Source organism: Pituophis catenifer, unplaced genomic scaffold (assembly GCF_029215685.1).
Source record: "Pituophis catenifer annectens isolate HBS135680 unplaced genomic scaffold, rPitCat1.0.hap2 SCAF_3, whole genome shotgun sequence".
Lineage (NCBI taxonomy): Eukaryota > Metazoa > Chordata > Lepidosauria > Squamata > Colubridae > Pituophis > Pituophis catenifer.
The window spans coordinates 114,634,965-114,655,076 of NW_027256883.1; the positions used below are offsets into that span (position 1 = coordinate 114,634,965).

Sequence of the window (20,112 nt, forward strand, 5' to 3'; positions counted from 1 at the left end):
AAAACACAGGCAAAGAATCACTACTGGATTTAATTATTTTATTACAAATCCCCTCCCGCCCCCCTTCTCAAGGTCCAAATGCAGTGGAAACTGATTGGCACCATCCAAGACACCAAAGTACAAAATCCTGAGCCACTAATATTTCCTCTGAAGTCAACTATGCTTATTAACAACTCCCTGGCAGAAGTGGCGGTATGTTTGAATGCCAAGGTATACCTACTGGAATAGCAGTGGTCTCTGTAAAACTGTACAACTTTAGAAACTCCTAAAAACGTGTTATTTAAAATCTCGAAAAAATCCATTTCCCCTCCCATCCTGTGCTCTTTTGCCTTCCATTTGAAAAGCCCTGCTTTAATGCGAATCGTACCGAGAATTTTAATGCCCTCCATTCCCTGCCAATTATTTGTCAAAAATATGGTTAAAGTTGACCAGTCAACTCTTCATTGAAGCATAAGCACATCTCTGTTGCAGCCAGCCGCACGCCGCTCAGCCTAGACAGCCAGCGGCTTTAGTTTAACTTAAAAGTTAATGCCTATTTTAATTTATAAGCCTGTAAACGGATAGCTTCTTGTGTAACAAACCTTCAAACTGGTTGCTGAAAACGACAGCACATAGCTAACTTTTCTTCTCAACAAACTTTTTCCCACCTTCCCATTTTATCTACAAACCTTAACCAACAGACCCTTGCAGCAAAGGGTTGATTTAGTGTACCTTAAAAAAAAAAGGACGACGATTTTCATAGGTGTTTTTAGACATTTAAATATATATAAAAAGACTATTTCACTTTGTGTTAGAAACAGAAAATCAGTTAGCTTCCAAGAACAGACTGAAGTGTTCTGCAACTTCTTAAATAAATTCTACAATTTCTAATCCCAAGAAGGGAACAATGGCCTAAGATTTAAGAACATGAAAATATTTCTAATTCTGGCAGGAAAAAGTCTGCACGTAGGAATACTTTAGGAGTCCAAGGAAAAGATATTACTATGTCTTCTTGCCCTTGAGAGAACTTCATTGTGGATCTGTATTGAGTACCAGCATTTTAAGTGGTGGTAAGATGCCACATTCATTTCACCAAAGTGAATGATACGCAATTGCACTTTTGCTCATTTCAGCATAGCTCATGAAGTGCAAATCCAGGGAGGGAGAACAATTAGACCCCAAAGATAATTACTTTTTCTATCTCCACTCCACAACCCAGGTCTCAATTTTGGCATCTATTCCTGGAAGCTACTGAAACCCAGTCAAAGACATACAGATGAATTACATGAAATAGTGGTAAAACCCCACTTGTCTTCTCCTGTGCCCCTCAAATGACAGAACAAACAGTGAAAGAGACTACACTTCCCTCTCCCATACAAAGAAATAAAAGGGTCAGTTTTAGGAGAGGGAGCACAAACAATGGAATTTCATGCCCTCACAATTAATATCTAGAAAATGCAGAAGAGAGCGGGAGCACAATGGGACAAGCCCACTTAGTTCTTGTACTCAAAAGGTTCGTCGCCAGTTTCATTGAGGAGGCAGGTACGGACTAGTGCTTCGGTCACAGCATACGGGTCGCAGTTAGCGGAGGGCCGTCGATCCTCAAAGTAGCCCTTTTTAACCTGGCCCACGTTTCTTGGGATACGAATGCTGGCCCCACGGTTGGCGACTCCAGCAGAGAACTCATGGATGTTTGATGTTTCATGGAAACCGGTCAAGCGCCTGGCGTTATCCAGCCCTCCTTTGGGATCGTAGGCGCGGATGTGGTACTGGTGACGCTTACCCAGCTTCTCAATGGCGTCTTCGATCTGCCTGTGAAGGAAGAAAAAAGAGCATTATCAAAAATGGCCCCGGAGGTGTTCAGCTGTTCATGTTGCTCAACCTTGAGCCAGTCAAGATCGAACTGCTGGCAGTCAGCAGAATTAGCTTGCAGTATGTACTTGCATTCTAACCATTGTGCCATCACGGCTAAGATTGTACACATTGCAATTTCACCAGGGTACAGCAAAGATATTTAATATTTTATTCCAGATATTCCGGAAAAATGCCAAACATTAAAAAGGAAAATAAAATCTAACATATAAATAGCTCTGCTCTTGATACTTGTTTAAAGCTAGGCATTCTCCTGAGCCTCCAAATATTTAAAAAAAAAACTTCTTAATGATGAAGGTTCAGAAAACAAACATTGTTTCTTGCCCATACTTAAAATTAAAAAGGCATTTGATAGAGTATTGCATCCAACTTGCAGAATACAATAAGCCATCCTTTGCAATGAATGGAGATAAATCCAGTTTAAAACATTCTTGTATGTAAAAAATACACACACACACACTGCTAACAGAAATATCCTTAATAATATAAAATTCTAGTTTGCCTTTAGTTTTTGATTTGCAAGGATTTTCCCCCCATGCTCAATGCAGATGTATGTGTTACAGTGGCTTGGTGGGCGTGGTGTGGCTTGGTGGACGTGGCAGAAGGATACTGCAAAATCCCCATTCCCTCCCCACTCCTGGGGGAAGGATATTGCAAAATCTCCATTCTCACCCCACTCTGGGGCCAGCCAGAGGTGGCATTTGCCGGTTCTCCAAACTACACAAAATTTCCGCTACTGGTTCTCCAGAACCTTCAGAACCTGCTGAATTTCACCCCTGATCTGTTAATGTGTCTTACTATGAAGTACTATTATTGTACTATTAGATAGTCTCAAAAACGTAGTAGTAATATTGTCTCTCTCCATGCCTCTTAAAGCCTCTCCTTCCCTTAGAGCACCTTTGCAACAAAGGAGTAGCACTTACTTGAGGCCTCCTTCCTCTCGCATGTTCTTAGTGCTGAAGTTAGTATGGCATCCAGCTCCATTCCAGTTGCCAGGAATAGGCTTGGGATCAAAAGATACAATGACCCCGAAGTCTTCACATACTCGGTGAAGGATGAATCGAGCAATCCAGAGGTGATCGCCCATGTCAACACCTTCGCAAGGGCCCACCTGAAACTCCCACTACAAGAGAATCAGAATGAAATCAATCGATCATTCACACCCTTCTCTACGTATACTAAATGCATGAAAAGAATTCCAGTGGTGAAAGATTAAGCATTAACAGCAAGGATTTATACCTGTGCTGGCATAACTTCTGCATTTGTGCCTCCAATGTTAACACCTGCATATAGGCAGGCCCGATAATGGGCTTCTACAACATCTCGACCATAAGCTTTGTCTGCTCCAACTCCACAGTAGTATGGCCCTGGAGAAACACAAGCAGCAAAAGAAATCAGTGGGAGAATCTATACCTCTAGTCACCACATTCAGCAAATCCATGTTATATAAAGGATACCCCTGTATAGATAGTCCTCTACTTATAACCATTCGTTTATAGTGACCATTCAAAGTTACAACAGTGACTAATGACAATTTTCACACATATGACCATGGCTGCATCCCCATGGTCATGGGATTAAAATTCAGAGGTTTGGCTGCTGGCATGCATTTCAGTGTGCTGGAGTCATGTGATCAGCTTTTGTGACCTTCTAACAAGCCAAGCCAATGGGGAAGCCAGATTCACTTAACAACCATCTTACTAATACAATAACTGCAGTGATTCATTTAACAACTGTGACAGGAAAGGAAAATGTTGCAAAACTCACTTAACAAATGTCTCACTTAACAGAACTTTTGGGCTCAATTGCAGTCATAAATTGAGGACTACCTGTAAAAGACTTAATTAAATTATGTTATCTTTTCTTATTCAATCATCAAGTTATCTTTAGAGATATCCTCAAGTAATCAAATTCCAATATCACCCTGTTTAAAATGTAATCTCTGATTGGCAGAGATCACAATTAGATTAATCCAAGCAGTTTCACAGTTGAAAGCATGACTCTCTTTCTTTAAACATTTCCATACTCTCTCATGAATTGGGAATTTCTCTTGATTAGGTGAGTGGTCCACCTACTTCGGCAATGGATTTCTGCTGCCTAAATTTTCATTTTAATATCAAAGGCCTAATATTTAGTTTATGTATGAAAAGCAGTAGCTCTGTCACTAATGTGGTGGTGTCTCAATGGCAGACTGCAATTAGTGGTTATGCATTAAAGATTTCATAGGAATTTCAGATGGAATCTTACCTTGTGGTCCAGGAAAGCCATTGGAAGGCCAACCAAAGGGATGTCCATCTGTTCCTAGAAGGGTATATTCTTGCTCCATTCCAAACCAAGGATTCTGGTTAGACACCATGTCCATAATCCTTTTACAAGTAGTTCGTAGATTTGTTTCTAAAAAAAATGGGGAATAAGCCAATGTTGGGTCATTCATATAGATTTTATCCTTCCCTTAAGAGAGGCGTATATGAATTTGAACTGCAACTTTATATATTTGTACTTCATTGTTCTTGAGCAAAGATTTAAGATTAAACAAGGTGTTTTTTTTTTTTTTAACAGAACGGAAGGATTTAGGTTGATGGTTTGGATAATCTCTAAAGCTCAATTTGCCCAAAGTGCATTCTAATTAATTTCCCCAGTCACCTTGTAAGATAAAACACACTGTAGTTATTTTTACATTGCCAGGTGCAGTGGAAGCTGGATAACTTTAGAGTCTCCTGAATATTTTAGCTAAGCAATCTTGATTAAACATACAGATACATAGCAAGATACATAGCAACAGTGTTGTCAGTGTGGCTATTAAAACAGGATGGTTAAGAGGATGGTTAATGAATCCTACATTTTCTTCAGGATTGTGATGCATTAGTTAAAAAGGGAAACATTGTTCAGTAAGTTAAATGAGAGATGCATGAATGAAAGCTATGCCTGTCAGATGACAAGAAATCAGCTGAAACTTTAGAGAATGCAAGTCTTGTGGCTGGAAGTGGCTTCACATGAGAGCATTCACTAACTTTTATTCTGGCAACTGCAGGCTGTGTTGGCATTTGTTTAAAAGGATCTAGCAAGTTGTTACCAAAAATGTCATTCTAGACATGGTCAGGCAGTATGGCCTGCCGCAAAAGCAAGGATTTTTTCCCGTTCTTATTTTGCATAAATGTCATTAGAATGATGCATTATTATCTGACGGTTTCCAAAATAAAGTTCTGCAATGAACTCTACTGAACTACCAGGATCAAAATGCAAATGAAATATCACAGAGACCTCCTGTTACATATATGTTCCATAATGCTACAGGCTATTACTTCCCTACTGAAATATAGATGGCCTTGACAAATGAATTGAAATCACTATTTTAAATTACCCTGGAAGGTAGTGGCCCACAATTCTTATCTTCAGTGGAGCTGCAAGTCCCTATTTAAATTGTTAACAGTGAAAGGAGGGGAAGTACTGTCAAAAATACTTGTTCTTTGTTGCCCTGTGAATTAAGAATATGGCGAAACAAAACTTTAAAATCTCATTCATCAGAAAAAGGCAAATTCCTTCTCAATTTGGAATGAATTGTAGAGTGATCCTCCTCCAGATATTTTAAAGTATGAACTGGAGATTTCATTTAGTATTCGCGACCTGAGGCTATTAGTTTTAATAGTCTAAACTCCAGTCATATTTTCTCAAAACATTAAACACACTTTCTCCAGGCAAGGCATGCAAAGAGGGGTGCTTTTTTGTGCATAATACAAGGGCTAAACCTCTGCTTCATTATTCATCTCAATGAAGTGGGGGTGTTTTCTGCATTCTTTTCCTGGTCAGGACGGAAACTTTAAAAGGCCAAAGCTGGAACACACCTGCAGGCTTGCGGTTGTACTTTAAAACTTCACATAAAACCAGTTTGTTTGGGTCTTTGCGGAAAGGATCTCGAAACATGGCTGAAGGCACAAGATACATGTCACTGTTTGAGCCTTCAGACTGGAAAGTGCTTGAGCCATCAAAATTCCACTCTGGTAGGTCTGAAAACAAAAATAAGATTGAAGTTAAGCCACTTCTACACACCTTACAAACCTGTACTGTTTAATTTTGCTGCTACTGTTACTCACACAATGATTTATCAATGATTTACATGAATAAAAATATACCTCCCATTGTACTCATTAATGGGAGTTAGCCAGCTAAAGTCAGTGGATGTAGTACTACTAATTTCATATCCCAAAGTATAAAATTGTAGGTAACTGCCATAACTAGTTGTCACTAATAATTTTAAGAACAGGCGTAGTCAATATTTGCTGATGGCACTAACACTTTACTTTTACAGTTGTAACAATTGTGAGTTTTAATATGCCCTTGGTGAATTAAAAATTCACTTTAGACATTCACTGACAAGCAGATCAAGAAAGGCATCTAGGATGCTTCTTTGCAGAGGAGCCATGGTGGCACAGTGGTTAGAACGCAGTATTGCAAGCTAACTGCCCACTGCCGTTAGTTCGATCCTGACTGGCTCAAGGTTGATTTAGCCTTGCATCCTTCCGAGGTCAATAAAATGAGGACCAGATTGTTGGGGGCAATAAGTTGTCATTGTAAATTGCCCAGAGAATGATGTAAAGCACTACAGAGCGGTATAGAAGTCTAAATGCTATTACTATTGCTTTCCCTATGCCTGCTTAGTACAAATATTTCATATTAATGCCTAGTTCTACCACTAGATGGCCAAAATATTTAATTAATTAATTTACGGCCAAAATATTTAATTATTTTAATACTGTTTTTAAATTTTGTATGCTCTGTTTTTACTTTGGCTGTGCACTGCCCTGAGTCCTATTGGAGAAGGGCGGTATAGAAATTTAATAAATAAATAAATAAATAAATAATAGACAATCTGGACAGGGACAGGGAGGATTCTCCAGTATTATTATTTTATTTATAATTTTACAGGCATAAAGTTTTGTAGAAAGATTTGCTTTAAACCACTCTGAGTATAGCTGGCAACCGTGAATGATATACAATGAAGCATCTGTTCTCGGCTCTTGTCTGTGGCTTGTTGCTAAGTACTCTTCCTTAGTTTTTGTCAACAAGTATATATTATAAAATTACAGGCGTGGGGTGGGGGGGCTCCAAAACACTAGAAATAGAGTAATTTTTTTAAAAAACTCTGAATGGACTCAAGGGTTGTAGCATTACTCATATTGGAACTTTCATTGCCCTAGAAAATGTATGCCTGTTTGCCCACGGTATTCAGTACTGATAGTTGTCAAGAGGAGAAAAACTAATGAATAAGCAAGCACAGGGCAACTGGCATTAAAGTGGTTAATCTAGTTAATCAGTTTGATCCCTTTCATATGCTGAAGGTGGTGAAATGATTTAAACAAGTTGTGTCAGCCACTTCCTCGGAATAAAAACAAAGCCTTTAACTAAATTCTCCTAATGAGCTATACACACTGGGCAGGTTTCGTAACCATCTCTGGCTAGCTCCATAGCAACCAGGGAAGAAACTCTCATGCTCTTGATTGCGCTGGGGGTGCTGTTTTATTCTAAGTCAAGCAAAACACCAGGTTTTTGCAAATACTCTCTTGTCCATCTGTATTGTGTACATAAATCAGGGCAAGAACAGGGAGCTACCAAAGGTACATTTCCTAAAAGCATTTGGATTGATTTTGTGGCCTAGAAAGCCTTGTCCTATATCACACAAATCCCCCCCCCCCTTTTGAAATTAAGGTTTCAGCACTTGGGGGTGGTCAGGAAGTAGGCTAAACAGACTGCAGTAGGGAGAGGGCTTCCCATCAAACAGAATAGGGCCATTTGTTTGAGATGATTGAAAGGACAGCAAATGGTTGGTTCTGTAATGTATTAATGTAATTTTGGGGGAATGGGAAGGAGGAAGACTGTGTTTTTGTTTCAAATCCTCAAATAGGTTTATTTTTCAGTCAATAAGTTACCTTGACAAGCACTCAAGAAAAAGCTGAAGGAAAAGGTAGTGTTTCTTTCCCCGGTAGGGGGACTATAAAAGGGAAAGCGCTAAGGTAGTGCTTCTCAACCGTGGTTTGAGTTTGAGATGTGTGGTCTTCAACTTTCAGAATTGTGGGTATTGAAGTCCACACATCTTAAACTTGCCAAGGTTGAGACACACTGCTCTAGGGCACGAGGGCTTCAAAAAAGGGCATGAAGTGGGCAGAGATCTTGAAAATGAGGGAGGCATGCAGATAAAAGCCAAGTGCTTGCCATTGTGATTCAAGAAATCAACTAAGGGCCAAAGAATTCTTTATTTCAAGAGCAGCACAAAAGACTGAATCCTGCCAGAAGCATCTCTACCATCTACAATTCAGGCCTGACAGATTGAGCCTTGAAAAATGGTGAGGTTCGAGTGAAGTAAAAATATACTGTGGCTGCAGTTCTCTAGCTTAGCCTTCTCCAGGTGTACTGGTGCTCTACAGACATGCTTCACAAATATGGTAGCAAAGAAATTTGAGCCAAGGTAGACAAATTTGTTTTAAGTATCTGGCTTGTTCCATAGAAATTAGAGAACAGAGAGACAGATTTCGTTATTTAAATCCTCTTTTTGCTCAAATATGGATTTGAAGAAGGTACCCATAATTCAAAACCAACGTTAATGGTCATACAGATTTTTTAAAAATAACTGGAGAAGACTAAGCCTGTTCCATCATTTATTTTATTTAGCAAACGTATATATTATTTTTATTTATATATTTATTTACATCATCTGGAAGTATGAAATGTATTTCATCTAAGCATAAGGCATTTCATCCTATATGTGATCTTCATCAACAAAATAACCCAATTTGTTTTAGAAATGAAATTGTTGTTTCTGTTTATTATTACTTTCTTGCATATTTAGAACACAATGCGATGCAGTTCTATTTGTAATGTAAAGATTGGATGGAATGGATAAGCACATGTATACAAGCACATGTTGTATGCCTTTTCTGAGCTAGGCAATTTTTTATTTTTGGAAAATAAAATAGTTATGAGATCAAAACCAGAAAAATAATAGGTATGGAGAGGGATTTAAGGAATCCCTTTGCCAACAATTAACAACTGCACACTGCCGCCTCCTGGTTTCTCAGAATTTCATCAATTCTACTCCTTTTGGCTGTATGTCCATCTATGCAGTTGTGAGAAAATGTGATTTTAATGAAATGCTGAAAAACATTGGATAATTTAGCAACTTGGTTCGACTCTTATTTTATGGATAAAATATTTATTTGTGGAAAACTATTAAGGTTACAGTATTCTTTATTCCAAAATGCAACAGGACTCTAGTTTGAAGTGCTATATTTCCTATGTCAACAGTGATGCAGTGAAAGGAGAAGCTAAGAGGGAATGAATGTTAAAAATACAGTATAATGTATCAAATATTCAATTCTATTCATAGAAACCTGAGATTGGAAAGGGGTGTTGGGGTACTGAATATATTCTGAATGGGATTCCAGATATAGAGCACCGCAGGGGAGAAAATGTATGTTTATCTGAGAACTCAAAACCACAGTTGTAGACATGATTTCCCAAAAGAAAACTATTAACCAGCACTTTTTCAACAATTTGAAACTCAACCAGGTGTCTAGCTAGAAAGGAAACTGAACCGTGGCAAACAATTAATTTCAGTGTTTGTTAACTCTGCCATATTTCTTTCATTTAACTGTTTAATGTACATCTACTCAAAAATAAGTTTCCCTAGTATTATGGGGTGTAGTGCCATGACAGCATCTCTAAGACTCTAGCCTAAGTCTAAGGCAATAGAAGCTGTTCTTCTTTTGGCTTTTTGTGCTGACTTCATTATTAAAAAATAAAAGCTAAGAGGGTAGCTTGCAGTAGTAATTGGCTTGATAGCTCTTGGTCAAAACTCAGGATTTAATGAAATCAGAATCACAATGGTGACGTGCATAACTGATAACAGTTGTTCTACATAAGAGAATTAACAGAGTTGAAAGGGACCTTGGAGGTCTTCTAGTCCAACCCTCTGCTTAAGCAGGAAACCCTATATCATTTCAGACAAATCTCTTCTTTAAAAACCTTCAGCGTTGAAGCACCCACAACTGATGGAGGCAAGTTGTTCCACTGATCAATTGTTCTAACTGTCAGGAAATTTGTCCTTAGTTCTAAGCTGGTTCTCTCCTTGATTAATGTCCTAGGAAAGCTCATTCCAAATCTGCTTACCTTCAACGTTCTTGGGCTCACGTTCCAATGTCCGGGTTTTACAGCGCAAGAATTCACCAGTTCCATCAATCCATATGTACATAGCTTGCACCTTGTCACCTTGAGGCAGTTTCATGTACATCTGTTTTATAGTTTTGCTCAAGTGGGAACTTGCAGAGGTGGCCATGGTTGCACTTGTTCCTGAAGTTCTGCAAGATGATGACCTAAAGGGAGAGGATAAGGGTGTCTATGAAAATTTCCAAAGGGATTCTTGCCAAAAACCAAGTGGGGACATTCCCAGAGTGCCAGCTTATGAGCTGGCTTACTGCATGACGAACTTTCCACAGCTGATTACAATCCATGTACAAAATGTACATCTGCTGCAAGTCATCGTATTTCTACTGAAGATCGTGGAGGATTGCAAACTATTTCTACAAGGTGAAAATCAGGCCCTGAATAAGCAACTATATCTTGCTTTGGAAGAACTGTTTCTTATCTGATGCCCCCAATGTTCCTCAGGACTACAATCTGCATAATTCTCAGTCAATTTGGCTATAGGATTATGACAGTTGCTCCAATGTAACAGGAAGATATTGGCTGGGAAATGTTGCTGTACAGTTATTGTCCAGTAACATTTATGCATTATAATGGGTGTTTAGAAATACTCAATTCTTAATTCTAAACTCTAAAGAAATGTAATCTGTGAAAATGAATAATCACAAACAATACATTCCTTGTTCTGAAAATGAATCTATTGCAAAGACTGCTTCAATTCTCAGACATTTAGAACTTTGTCATAAAAAGAGGGAGATAAGCTAATGCCCCTATTTGTGTCCAGTGTGCGCCATGACCAAAATGGTTTCCAACTAAATATTGTTATCATTCTAATTGTCCTTATCTCTACATTCATGATTACATTAGACTTCTGTATCAGCTTCTAAGTTTGATAAATTTACTTTTTAATAGGGTTACTATCAAGATAGATTTGTTTGGTTTGTAGCTTTTCTTCTCAACAATAAGCCCTACTATGAGCAACACAAGACAGCTGCTATAGGCTTGTTTGGGGGTGGGGGTGGGAAAGTATACATAGAAATAACTCTGAAAATTCCCGAAGTATTATCAGAAAGTTGTAAAATCCATACACGCAATACAAGGAAATCATGAAACCAAGACAAAACCCTTCCACATTATTTATATTATAAGAGTAATATACAAGACTTCCTAAATTGCAAAGTTTTCCCTTAAGATTTTTATGGGTTTCAAGTAAAAAGAGCTCCAAAAGATGACAAAATTCTACATTAGAGTTATCAGTGTAGAACCGGATTGATTTTTATTGATTGAACTTCTGGGCTAGAATGTTAAAACTTGTATACCTAAATTTCTATGAGATTATAATATGTCTTCTCCCATGATAGCAGAAATACCATCTCTTATGTCAGATCATGGCATACTATTATAAATTAATGGAAACAATTCATTTAAAAAATCTACTAGAACTATCTCAATCATTAACTTTTCAAATTTGTTGGAGTACATTTGCATCTCAAATAGGATAGCGATAATCTCTAATAATAAAACCTGTTGAGGTAAATGTGAAATAATCTGTCTACCTTTCCTGAATCAGTGCCCTCAAAGGCTTTGGAGCCACCGTTATTGTTAGCTATTGAGCTATTTCATTTTTTGTTTGAATCCTGTTTAAACATGGTAGGGTTCTAAGCTATTTAGAGTTAGTCAATGGTTGGAATGATTTAGAACCCTAGCAAAAATAAACAGATAAACAATATACTCAAATAATTCTAAGACACTGGCTGTAATAGCTAGAATCTAAGAGCTAATCTGAAAGATCTGGAGAACATCAGTTGAGAAGAATAATTTAGCATGTAGAAATCTTGAACTTCATCAAAGCCTTAATAAGCATCATCTCATAACTCCTATTAGATCATATTTTAAAGGACCTAATATAATTGTCGATGTTAAAATTCAGCTGTCAGTGTTAAAATCAAATTAAATTTTGCACATTCTTGTAGTGGATTGGTACTGTTGTTTATGCATTTTTACTGCCAGACAATCCTATGCAAGAATGAATTACTCCCATACCTGCAACATGATCGTCTCTATACCATGAAACAGATATCTAACTGCATTGTATGAAGCACCAGTTTGCAAAAAGGTTCTTGCTCACAACGAAACTCTTTCATGTTCTGAATTTTAATTCCCTGCAAATGTCACATTGTAATACAATATATACTGGATGGTAACACAAAAGAATGGAATTTTTTAGTATTCTGAGATCTTTACCATTCCAAGCCAAGCCCCTAAGCTTAAGCTTTTCCGTGTGTGAAGTTGAATAATATTGTATAATTAAAAGACAGTGAACTAGCAGTTGGTAGTCAAGGAGAATTGCTAAGAGGTTTAGGATACCTGGAGGGGGGGGGAGAGGGAGAGAGAGAGGGAGAGAGACCCTACTCTTGTCAAAAATAATGAAATATTTTCATGGAGACTGCAAACTTCCACATTTTGTTTAGGTTCATCTCCCATTAAAGAATTCTACTGTGAGATCGAAAAGATGTACAATTTACACATTTATGGTAACTAAAATACCAATTCAAATTCTATTAATTTTCTAAAAGTAAAATGCTGGATTTCCACAAGTGCATTAACTATAGAGAAATCCTGTCAGGATTTTAAAGGGCAGAACTAAATTATGATTTAAGATTTTTTTTTCATTTCTACTAAATTCCTTGCCCTTCCTTGGTTTGCTTATAAGAACCCTACAGCTCTTTAGAAGCTAGCCAATTATTATGACAAACGCTGTACATGTATTTGAATTATTTTATGTTTATGTTAATTGTTTGCTACTGTATTAAGTATGTTCCTATCAAAATACTGATTTTTATTGACAATTTCATTGACTAATAAAAACACTGCTGTCAAGACTTAGATAATTTCTTCCGTAGGATTTTTGCCCTTCTTTTAACCATACCAACAGAAATATTGGACTGCAAATAGTATCAACTCCCCATTCTGGAGAAAATAATTCCTAAATATGTAGCTCCAACTACTGATCAGGCATCACAGCAACCTACAATCCAATTCAACAAATCCTGATATTATCTGGATTTTAAGATAGCCTTTCTTTTATAAGGAATTGTCTTATATGCCACATGTTAATCATGGCTGTTACAGGCATTCTATACATGTTAGATGACTGAATGAACCATCTGTGTTACTAAATTGGATTCTTGGAATTATCCTACTTCTTTCACTTATTTTTTTTTCTCTAAAGGTGATTTTAAAATTGCAATGTATACAGGGACAGCAGATGGCAGCATCTAGTCAACTTCAGTTGATCTTGGGAGGGGGAAAAAAACAACCAAGCAGAGTTGGACTAGTTAGTACTTGGATGGGAGATCCCCAGGAAATTCTAGGGTTGCACTCTAGATTGGGAAATCAAAAACCATCCTGGAAGAAAACAATGCCAAGTCATTCTTTGGAACATTCCTCCTGTACCCGCCCTCCCTGGGGAAGTTGTCACAGCACCAACTCTGGTTGCATTTTGCAAATTATACACACACAAACACAAAATCAATAGTTTCTCATTGGCAAAGGAACAAATTGTTTTGGAATTTTGTTTTTATCTGATTATTCCAACCTCCTTTGTCTTTTACAGTTAAGACTGGGGATATTAAATAAGCAAGTAAATAAATCCATAAATATTCTTTCCCCAAAAGCTGCAGGAATTCATCTCCCAGGACTCTGACCTTACATTAATATATAGATTACACACACACACACACACACACACACACACACACACACACACAGCAGCCCTTGGCTCCCCCTCCTTGATTTAATCAAAATCAACCCCTCAAAAGGCTGTGTGTGTGTGTGTGTGTTTTGTCTTCAACCAGCCCTTCCCTCTTCTACCTTTGGCTCCAACCTTGCGGGGTGCTCATTTTTACTCGTCTTTTACACCCTGCGCCCTCTCTTCTCCAGTGCATTACGTGGGAGACCATTTTATCCCCTCCCCAGGGCAACCGCGTTCTTGTTTTGATGCATCCCGCTGCCTTGAACCAGACCGGAGCCATCCAGCCTTTGAAAAACGCCGAGGAAAAAAAGGGACAGAACTGGAACCGTTTCAAGTCCATTGCCGTTCCTAGGGATCCCTCCTTGCCTCCCCATTTAACTAAAGCCAGGGCAAGAATTCAAAAGCAACCGCGGCCGCAGAGATCCGCTACGGCTCAAAGGGCCTGCAAAAAAACAGGGGGGGCCGTCCTCAAGAGGCCTCCCCGGTATTTCCCCACTTTCTCCATCCAAAATCCGAGCAGCAGGAATCTCCCCTTAAGCCATCGGGGTTGATCGGAAGATGGCCCTTCCAGTGAACCAGCCTACTGGAGACATCGGGAGAAGGACAGAAGGGCAGGCACCGTTTCGAACGTCCTAACAAAGCCCCTTTTTTCCCCTGGAGATTCCAGAACGCCCCTCCCCCAGCAGCAGGAGCGAGTAAGGACCACACTTAATTGCTTTTGTTTAAAGGAGAAATGAGAGACGACAAGCCTCCCCGGCTGTTTTCTACCACCCTCTAAACTGCATCCCAGCAGCCTATATAACGGAACGGGGCTGGCTGGTCCACAATCCTAGAGGAAAATGAGAGCGACTTCGGGAAAACTTCCTATTCTCCCCTTCCTTCCCCAGCGAAGCCCGCCGGGGGAGGGGGAGGGGGGGAGATGATTCGGTCGGTTTACTGGAAAAATGCACCTCGAAAGCCCAATTCCCTCCCTCCCACCGCCCCCCTCCCAACCCCTTCCAGCCTCTGCTCACAGGAGCCAAGGCGCCCTTTACCTTGGCCGTCGTGGAGGAAAAGGTGCAACGGTGGGAGGCAGGCGGGGAAATCACAAGGACTGGCGAGTCGACCACTAAAGAGGATCGCCCATGCTCTGCTCTAGAGGAGCACAGCTGCCGGCTGCCTCCTTTAACTACTGGCCGGTGCCAATCCCCCCCGCTCGCTGATTGGCTTCTTCCAATCGGGAGCTAGACACGATCAGCTGATGTGGGGGCTCATGGCTCCAGCGATTGGGCAACCAAGAGAGGAGGAGGGGGAAAAAAAACAGAAGAAAGAAAGAAAGGCAGATGGGAGGGAACGGAGAGGCAGGGAAAGGAGGGGGGGCTTCCTCTCGGTTTTTGGACGGGAGGAGGAAGTAAATTCAGGGCAGTTGCAGGAAGAGGTGGAAAGTGGTTACCGCGCCTAAGAGATCCATTCGGTCTATGCCGATGAGAATCCAGCGCAGCGAAGCTTTGTGTGCCCATCGCGCGCGTGCAATTCAGAGCCCTTTCGCGACGCGAGCTTCAAAGCTGTTTGCAAAAGTCCCGACATTGAGAAAATTACAGCAAGTTGCAAATCGTGGGTGGTCTCTACGCCAGGGATCCCAACCTAGCCCCGCAGACTTGGAGCGAGCTGCACGGAGCTCGCCTAGGCTTCTTTAGAGGAAATCCGCCAGGGGGAGGGACTGGGGTGTGCTGCCTTCTCTTCCGACCGCGGGAAGGACTGCCGGGCAATGCAGAGGGACGAGTGAGTGGCTCTGAAAAACGGGATTTGAACTGATAAATGTGCTCTGGAATGTGGTTTTCGGTGAACTCTTAAAAGTGGGAACCAGCTGCTTCTCTTTTGCCCCTTCTGTCTTTTTAGATTGTTGCAATCTAGGATCTCCCCTACCTACTTAGCAAGTAAGGCTTTGAAAAGTAACGTCGCAGGGGTCGTTTTCCCCTTGGGGGGGTGCAAAGGCTTGTAAGCCTTATTACGTATGTACGTAGTCCTTCGTGCATTGCGTTTGGGTTTTGCGGGCAGGGTCTCTCTGCTGCCTCTCTGCCTCCTTTTTTGTTTTGCAAACTAAAGGAACTTGCCGGGCCAAGGCATGTGGTTGGCGGGCTGGATCAGTCTTTCCCGGGCTCTCCGAGGAACTTCCCGGAAAGTTAAGGGCAGGAGGATCTCTCGGTCTTTTGTTAAGGTGTTTATAGCCTGAGTTGCCTTTGCGTAACTTTCTCCGCACGCACAGCAGGAGGACGCGGCTTACCCGCGTTTTCAGCCTAAGCGAAAGTAGCTTCGGCTTATCGTTCCCCGCCCTCAGTCCAAAGAGACAAGCTAATTTAGCCATTAATGTTGCTGACATGCCGGTACATGCAGTGCTCAAGATAGTAAACAGGTTCCCCAGATACGGAAAGGAAAGCAGCTCTTTTGCCTCCAGATTAGTTGTTTTCTTGGCTATAGGTAACTTGGTTAGAGTGTCTTTTTAAAAGGCTTTTGTGGCCTGCCTTTTAGAGGAATTAAAAAAAAAAAATCACCTCAAGGCAGCCTTCCCTCAATATCATCATTATTATCATTCCACATCAATCGAACTACGGGATGAAAGTTGTGGATCCACACTGGCCCAGTACAAGTTGGTATATTTATTTATTTATTTATTTTAATTTATCAGTTTCCCAGTCTAGGGCTGAAAAAGAATGACTCTCAAAGTCACACACAGCTTCCAAACCTCAAATAACAGACCCAATACAAACGTTGTACTCTGAAAATTATTTTTGAAGTGAATTTTAAGTCATAAATAGGCGAGGGTATATGCCAGTCATCAGAAAATGAATTCCAAAAATATGGGGCCATAACAGAAAAGGCCCTGCTCCTTTGGTACTGATTATTATTATTTTTTAAAGAGTCCAAGGCTTTGCCTCTCATTTTTACATACAACCATTAGTGATTTTTAAATAACATAAGAAAGTTGATGACATCTTTCATATCAAAAATTCCTATATCTTCCCTGACTTTTTTTTTTCTTAAAAGAGTTTTCTAGAGCAGAAAAGGGTAAAACAACTGTTTGAGTTGACACTTCTATGCACCCGGTCATAGTTTATTATTTAAATCATGGTTTAAGTAACTGGCATAGCACAAAGGAGGAACCCAGGCAGTGTTTTTTTGGTGAGTAGTGCTGTGAGCCAGAAGCATGGGAACTATTTCTAAGTATATCTCAGCTCTTCAAAGGAAGTGTGGGAAGATTACAAGAAATCTGCAATAACTGAAGAGCCCCAATTACACAGAAACTGACTTCAACAAACCTCTTTGATTTGTGCATTATGCACTATTTAACACTGCCTTTGGAGACAGTCCATGGACTTCGGTTAATGCAGAATTCAGCTTCTGGAAGATTGGAGATATTTTGAACATAATCTGCAGTTTGTATCCAAGCTCAACTCAAAATACAGCTTTTGACCTATCTAGCCCTTTATGCTTGTGGATTTGCTGTTTATGGATTCTTATTTTACCTAGTTTTGCTGTAGTGGTTAAGACATCAGACTAGAAAGCAGGAGACCGTGAATTCTGGTCCCGTCTTAGTCACAGATCCAGCTGAATGACCTTGGACTCACTCACTCTCACTTTCTCTCAGTCCTAGGAAGCAGGCAAGGGCAAACAAGTTCTGAAATCTTGCCAAGGATACTGCAGGGACTAGTTTAGACATTTGCCAAGAGTAAACATGGATTTGAAGGGACAAAGAAAAAAAAAATCCTGAAACTTTCAGGTCATTCCTCTGCTGTCTGAGATACAGAAAATGGTTCTTAGTTATCACAAGCGGATGCTTTATCTTAGAGTATATAAGCTTGGGCAGTTTGGTTTATATTTTTGATTGCTTGTTATCCACTTCAAGATAATATACAGGATTTGTAAAAGTTGGATATCTTTCAGTAGTATCAGCAGACAAATGTGTCAAGTCTCCCTAAAATCAGATTAGCTCCAATCCTGTGGGCTTTTTGTAAGGCCTTAAAACACTTGGTTTTGGGAACTCATGTTCAGCAGAGCCTGTAGAATGGCTTTGCTGATAGTTGTGGGTGGGTTTTGGGATATCTCAGCTACTGCTCATTGAATTGGTTATTTTGTTTTGTATATAATTTTAATTGCTGTGAGCTACTTAGACTCATGTATTTGACATGGGTAGTTATATACACTGAAGTAATCAATAAATAATTGTTTTACAAAATACAGAGTGGCCATCTTCTGTTTGATGTCCAAATTAAAGACAAATTCCTTTAAAAGTGGAAATGGTAGTACTCAATTTATGACCACAATTGAGTCCAAAATTTATGTTCTTAGTGAAACATTTGTTAAGTGTATTCTGCCCCATTTTACGATCTTTCTTGCCACAGTTGTTAAGTGAATCATTGCAATTGTTAAGTTAGTAACATGGTTGTTAAGTGAATCTGGCTTCCCCACTGACTTTGCTTGTCAGAAGGTTGCAAAAAGTGATCCCATGACCCTGGGACACTGCAACCATCATAAATATCATATAAACTAGTTGCCATGCATCTGAATTTTGATTACATGACCTTGGGGATGCTGCAATTGTCATAAGTGTGAAAAACGGTCATAAGTCACTTTTTTCAGTGCCGTTGTAACATTCAACAGTCACTAAATGAACTATTGTAAGTCCAGAACTACCTATATAAGTGTGGGATGTTTGCAGAGGGCAAACTGACCAGGTTACATGAGAATACATTTCTCTTGCAGTGAGCTTCGTTATTTCTATTTCTGTTGTTGCCATTATATTTGAAGTATTCTCAACATAATAATTAACATGCACAACTGTTATGTGTGTCTATATTACATTTTTCTTTTTTTCAGAGACAAGATGCCTGGAACCATCCTTTTCAAGGACACCTTTCTTTCCTTTGCATCTGTGGATTGTTGCTATTTTCACATCCTGTTTGCAGATGCGAGACAAAACAAAATGACTTGTTTGTGCAAAAAAATTCCTATCCTTATTTTAGGGCAACCTTCCACAATTTGATAGTCCCCTAGCTGTTGGATTACATTATCCATAATTCACAAGCCAATTGGGCAGTACTGGCTGAAGATCATGGGAGTTATACAACATATTTGGACAGCACTAAATTGCAAAGGCAAGTCTTCTAAAAGTTATGTTTTAGAACCTTATGCTACTTACCGCCTGGACCATACTTTCATTTCTTCAACTCAGTTTTTTTAATTAAGCAGTGCTTTATTGATTGCCAGATTTTAGGGTACTTAAAACGCTTGATTATTTCACAATAGACAAAACCTATTCAGACAAGTTCATATCTGGTCACTTGAACAAAATGCTCAGTTGCGGAGAAATTGAATGAGGAGCGAGGGGAAGAACAATTTAATTTGGGATGCTTCAAATTAATGAGTGTTCCTTTGGAATTGTCTGGCATAAAATTCAACCCTGAAAACAAAGATTGGGAAGGATTGTTTAAGATTAACGCATTTGAGTTAATAAGTATAGTATTTCTTTTGCACAATAACTAAGCCTGAAATGTGTATGCTGGTATTGGAGTGAATTAGTGATTTGTTTGCATTGTTCATAAAGCAAGTTTAATAAACTTTGTGTTTTCCATGTTATAAACGCTTTGATTTCCTAACAAATTTTAGATGCAGATCATAGCTAAGAGCAAACCTTTTGTGCCCCCCGCCAAAAAAAGGCAAAAACTCTTTAGTACCATTAAAGAGAATCAATCCCAACAAGTAGACTTAAAATAACTTTATTGTCACTTTGAATGTACACTAATAGGCATACATTAAAATGAAATTTTGTTGCATACACCTCCAATGTACACTACATAAACATGACAAAACAAATACAAAATTATGTGTATACCCACATATATGACACAGAGAAGCAACACAGTCTAGTTTGGATGTATACATGTACATGGCGAGAAAAATGAATCTTGCGAGTTTACCAGAGGGAACAAAGCTCTTCTAGAATTTGGTAGTCCTGCTAGAAATACTTCAAAACCTCCTCCCAGAGGGGAGCAACAGAAACAGACCATAAAGTGGGTGTGTATGGGGTCTCTAACAATGCTTTGAGCTCTTAAGCACATAGCGCTTGTAAACATCCTGAATAACAGGAAGCGAGCTTCCTATAATCTCAACTGTCCTTACCACTCTCTGTATGGACTTTCTACCTGAGGCACTGCTGCCATCGTAGGGTTTGTTTGTGAGGTTTGACCATATTGGCTGGGGATTATGAGAACTGCAGCCTCCCTCTGGTATCAGGGGGGTGTAATCAAGTACTAAACTAATGCAACGCTGCCCCCTGC

General features: G+C 39.5%; 1 protein-coding gene across 1 annotated transcript; it reads right to left on the reverse strand.

The window, feature by feature from the left end:
- Positions 1-743: 743 nt before the first annotated feature.
- Positions 744-14,940, reverse strand: GLUL (glutamate-ammonia ligase). Its single transcript, XM_070940941.1, has 7 exons — positions 14,833-14,940; positions 10,012-10,214; positions 5,694-5,855; positions 4,099-4,245; positions 3,091-3,218; positions 2,775-2,974; positions 744-1,791 (listed from the first exon to the last, which is right to left on the reverse strand). The coding sequence occupies exons 2-7, from the start codon at positions 10,175-10,177 to the stop codon at positions 1,473-1,475; spliced, it is 1,122 nt and encodes a 373-aa protein (XP_070797042.1). The 5' UTR covers positions 10,178-10,214; positions 14,833-14,940; the 3' UTR covers positions 744-1,472.
- Positions 14,941-20,112: the final 5,172 nt, after the last annotated feature.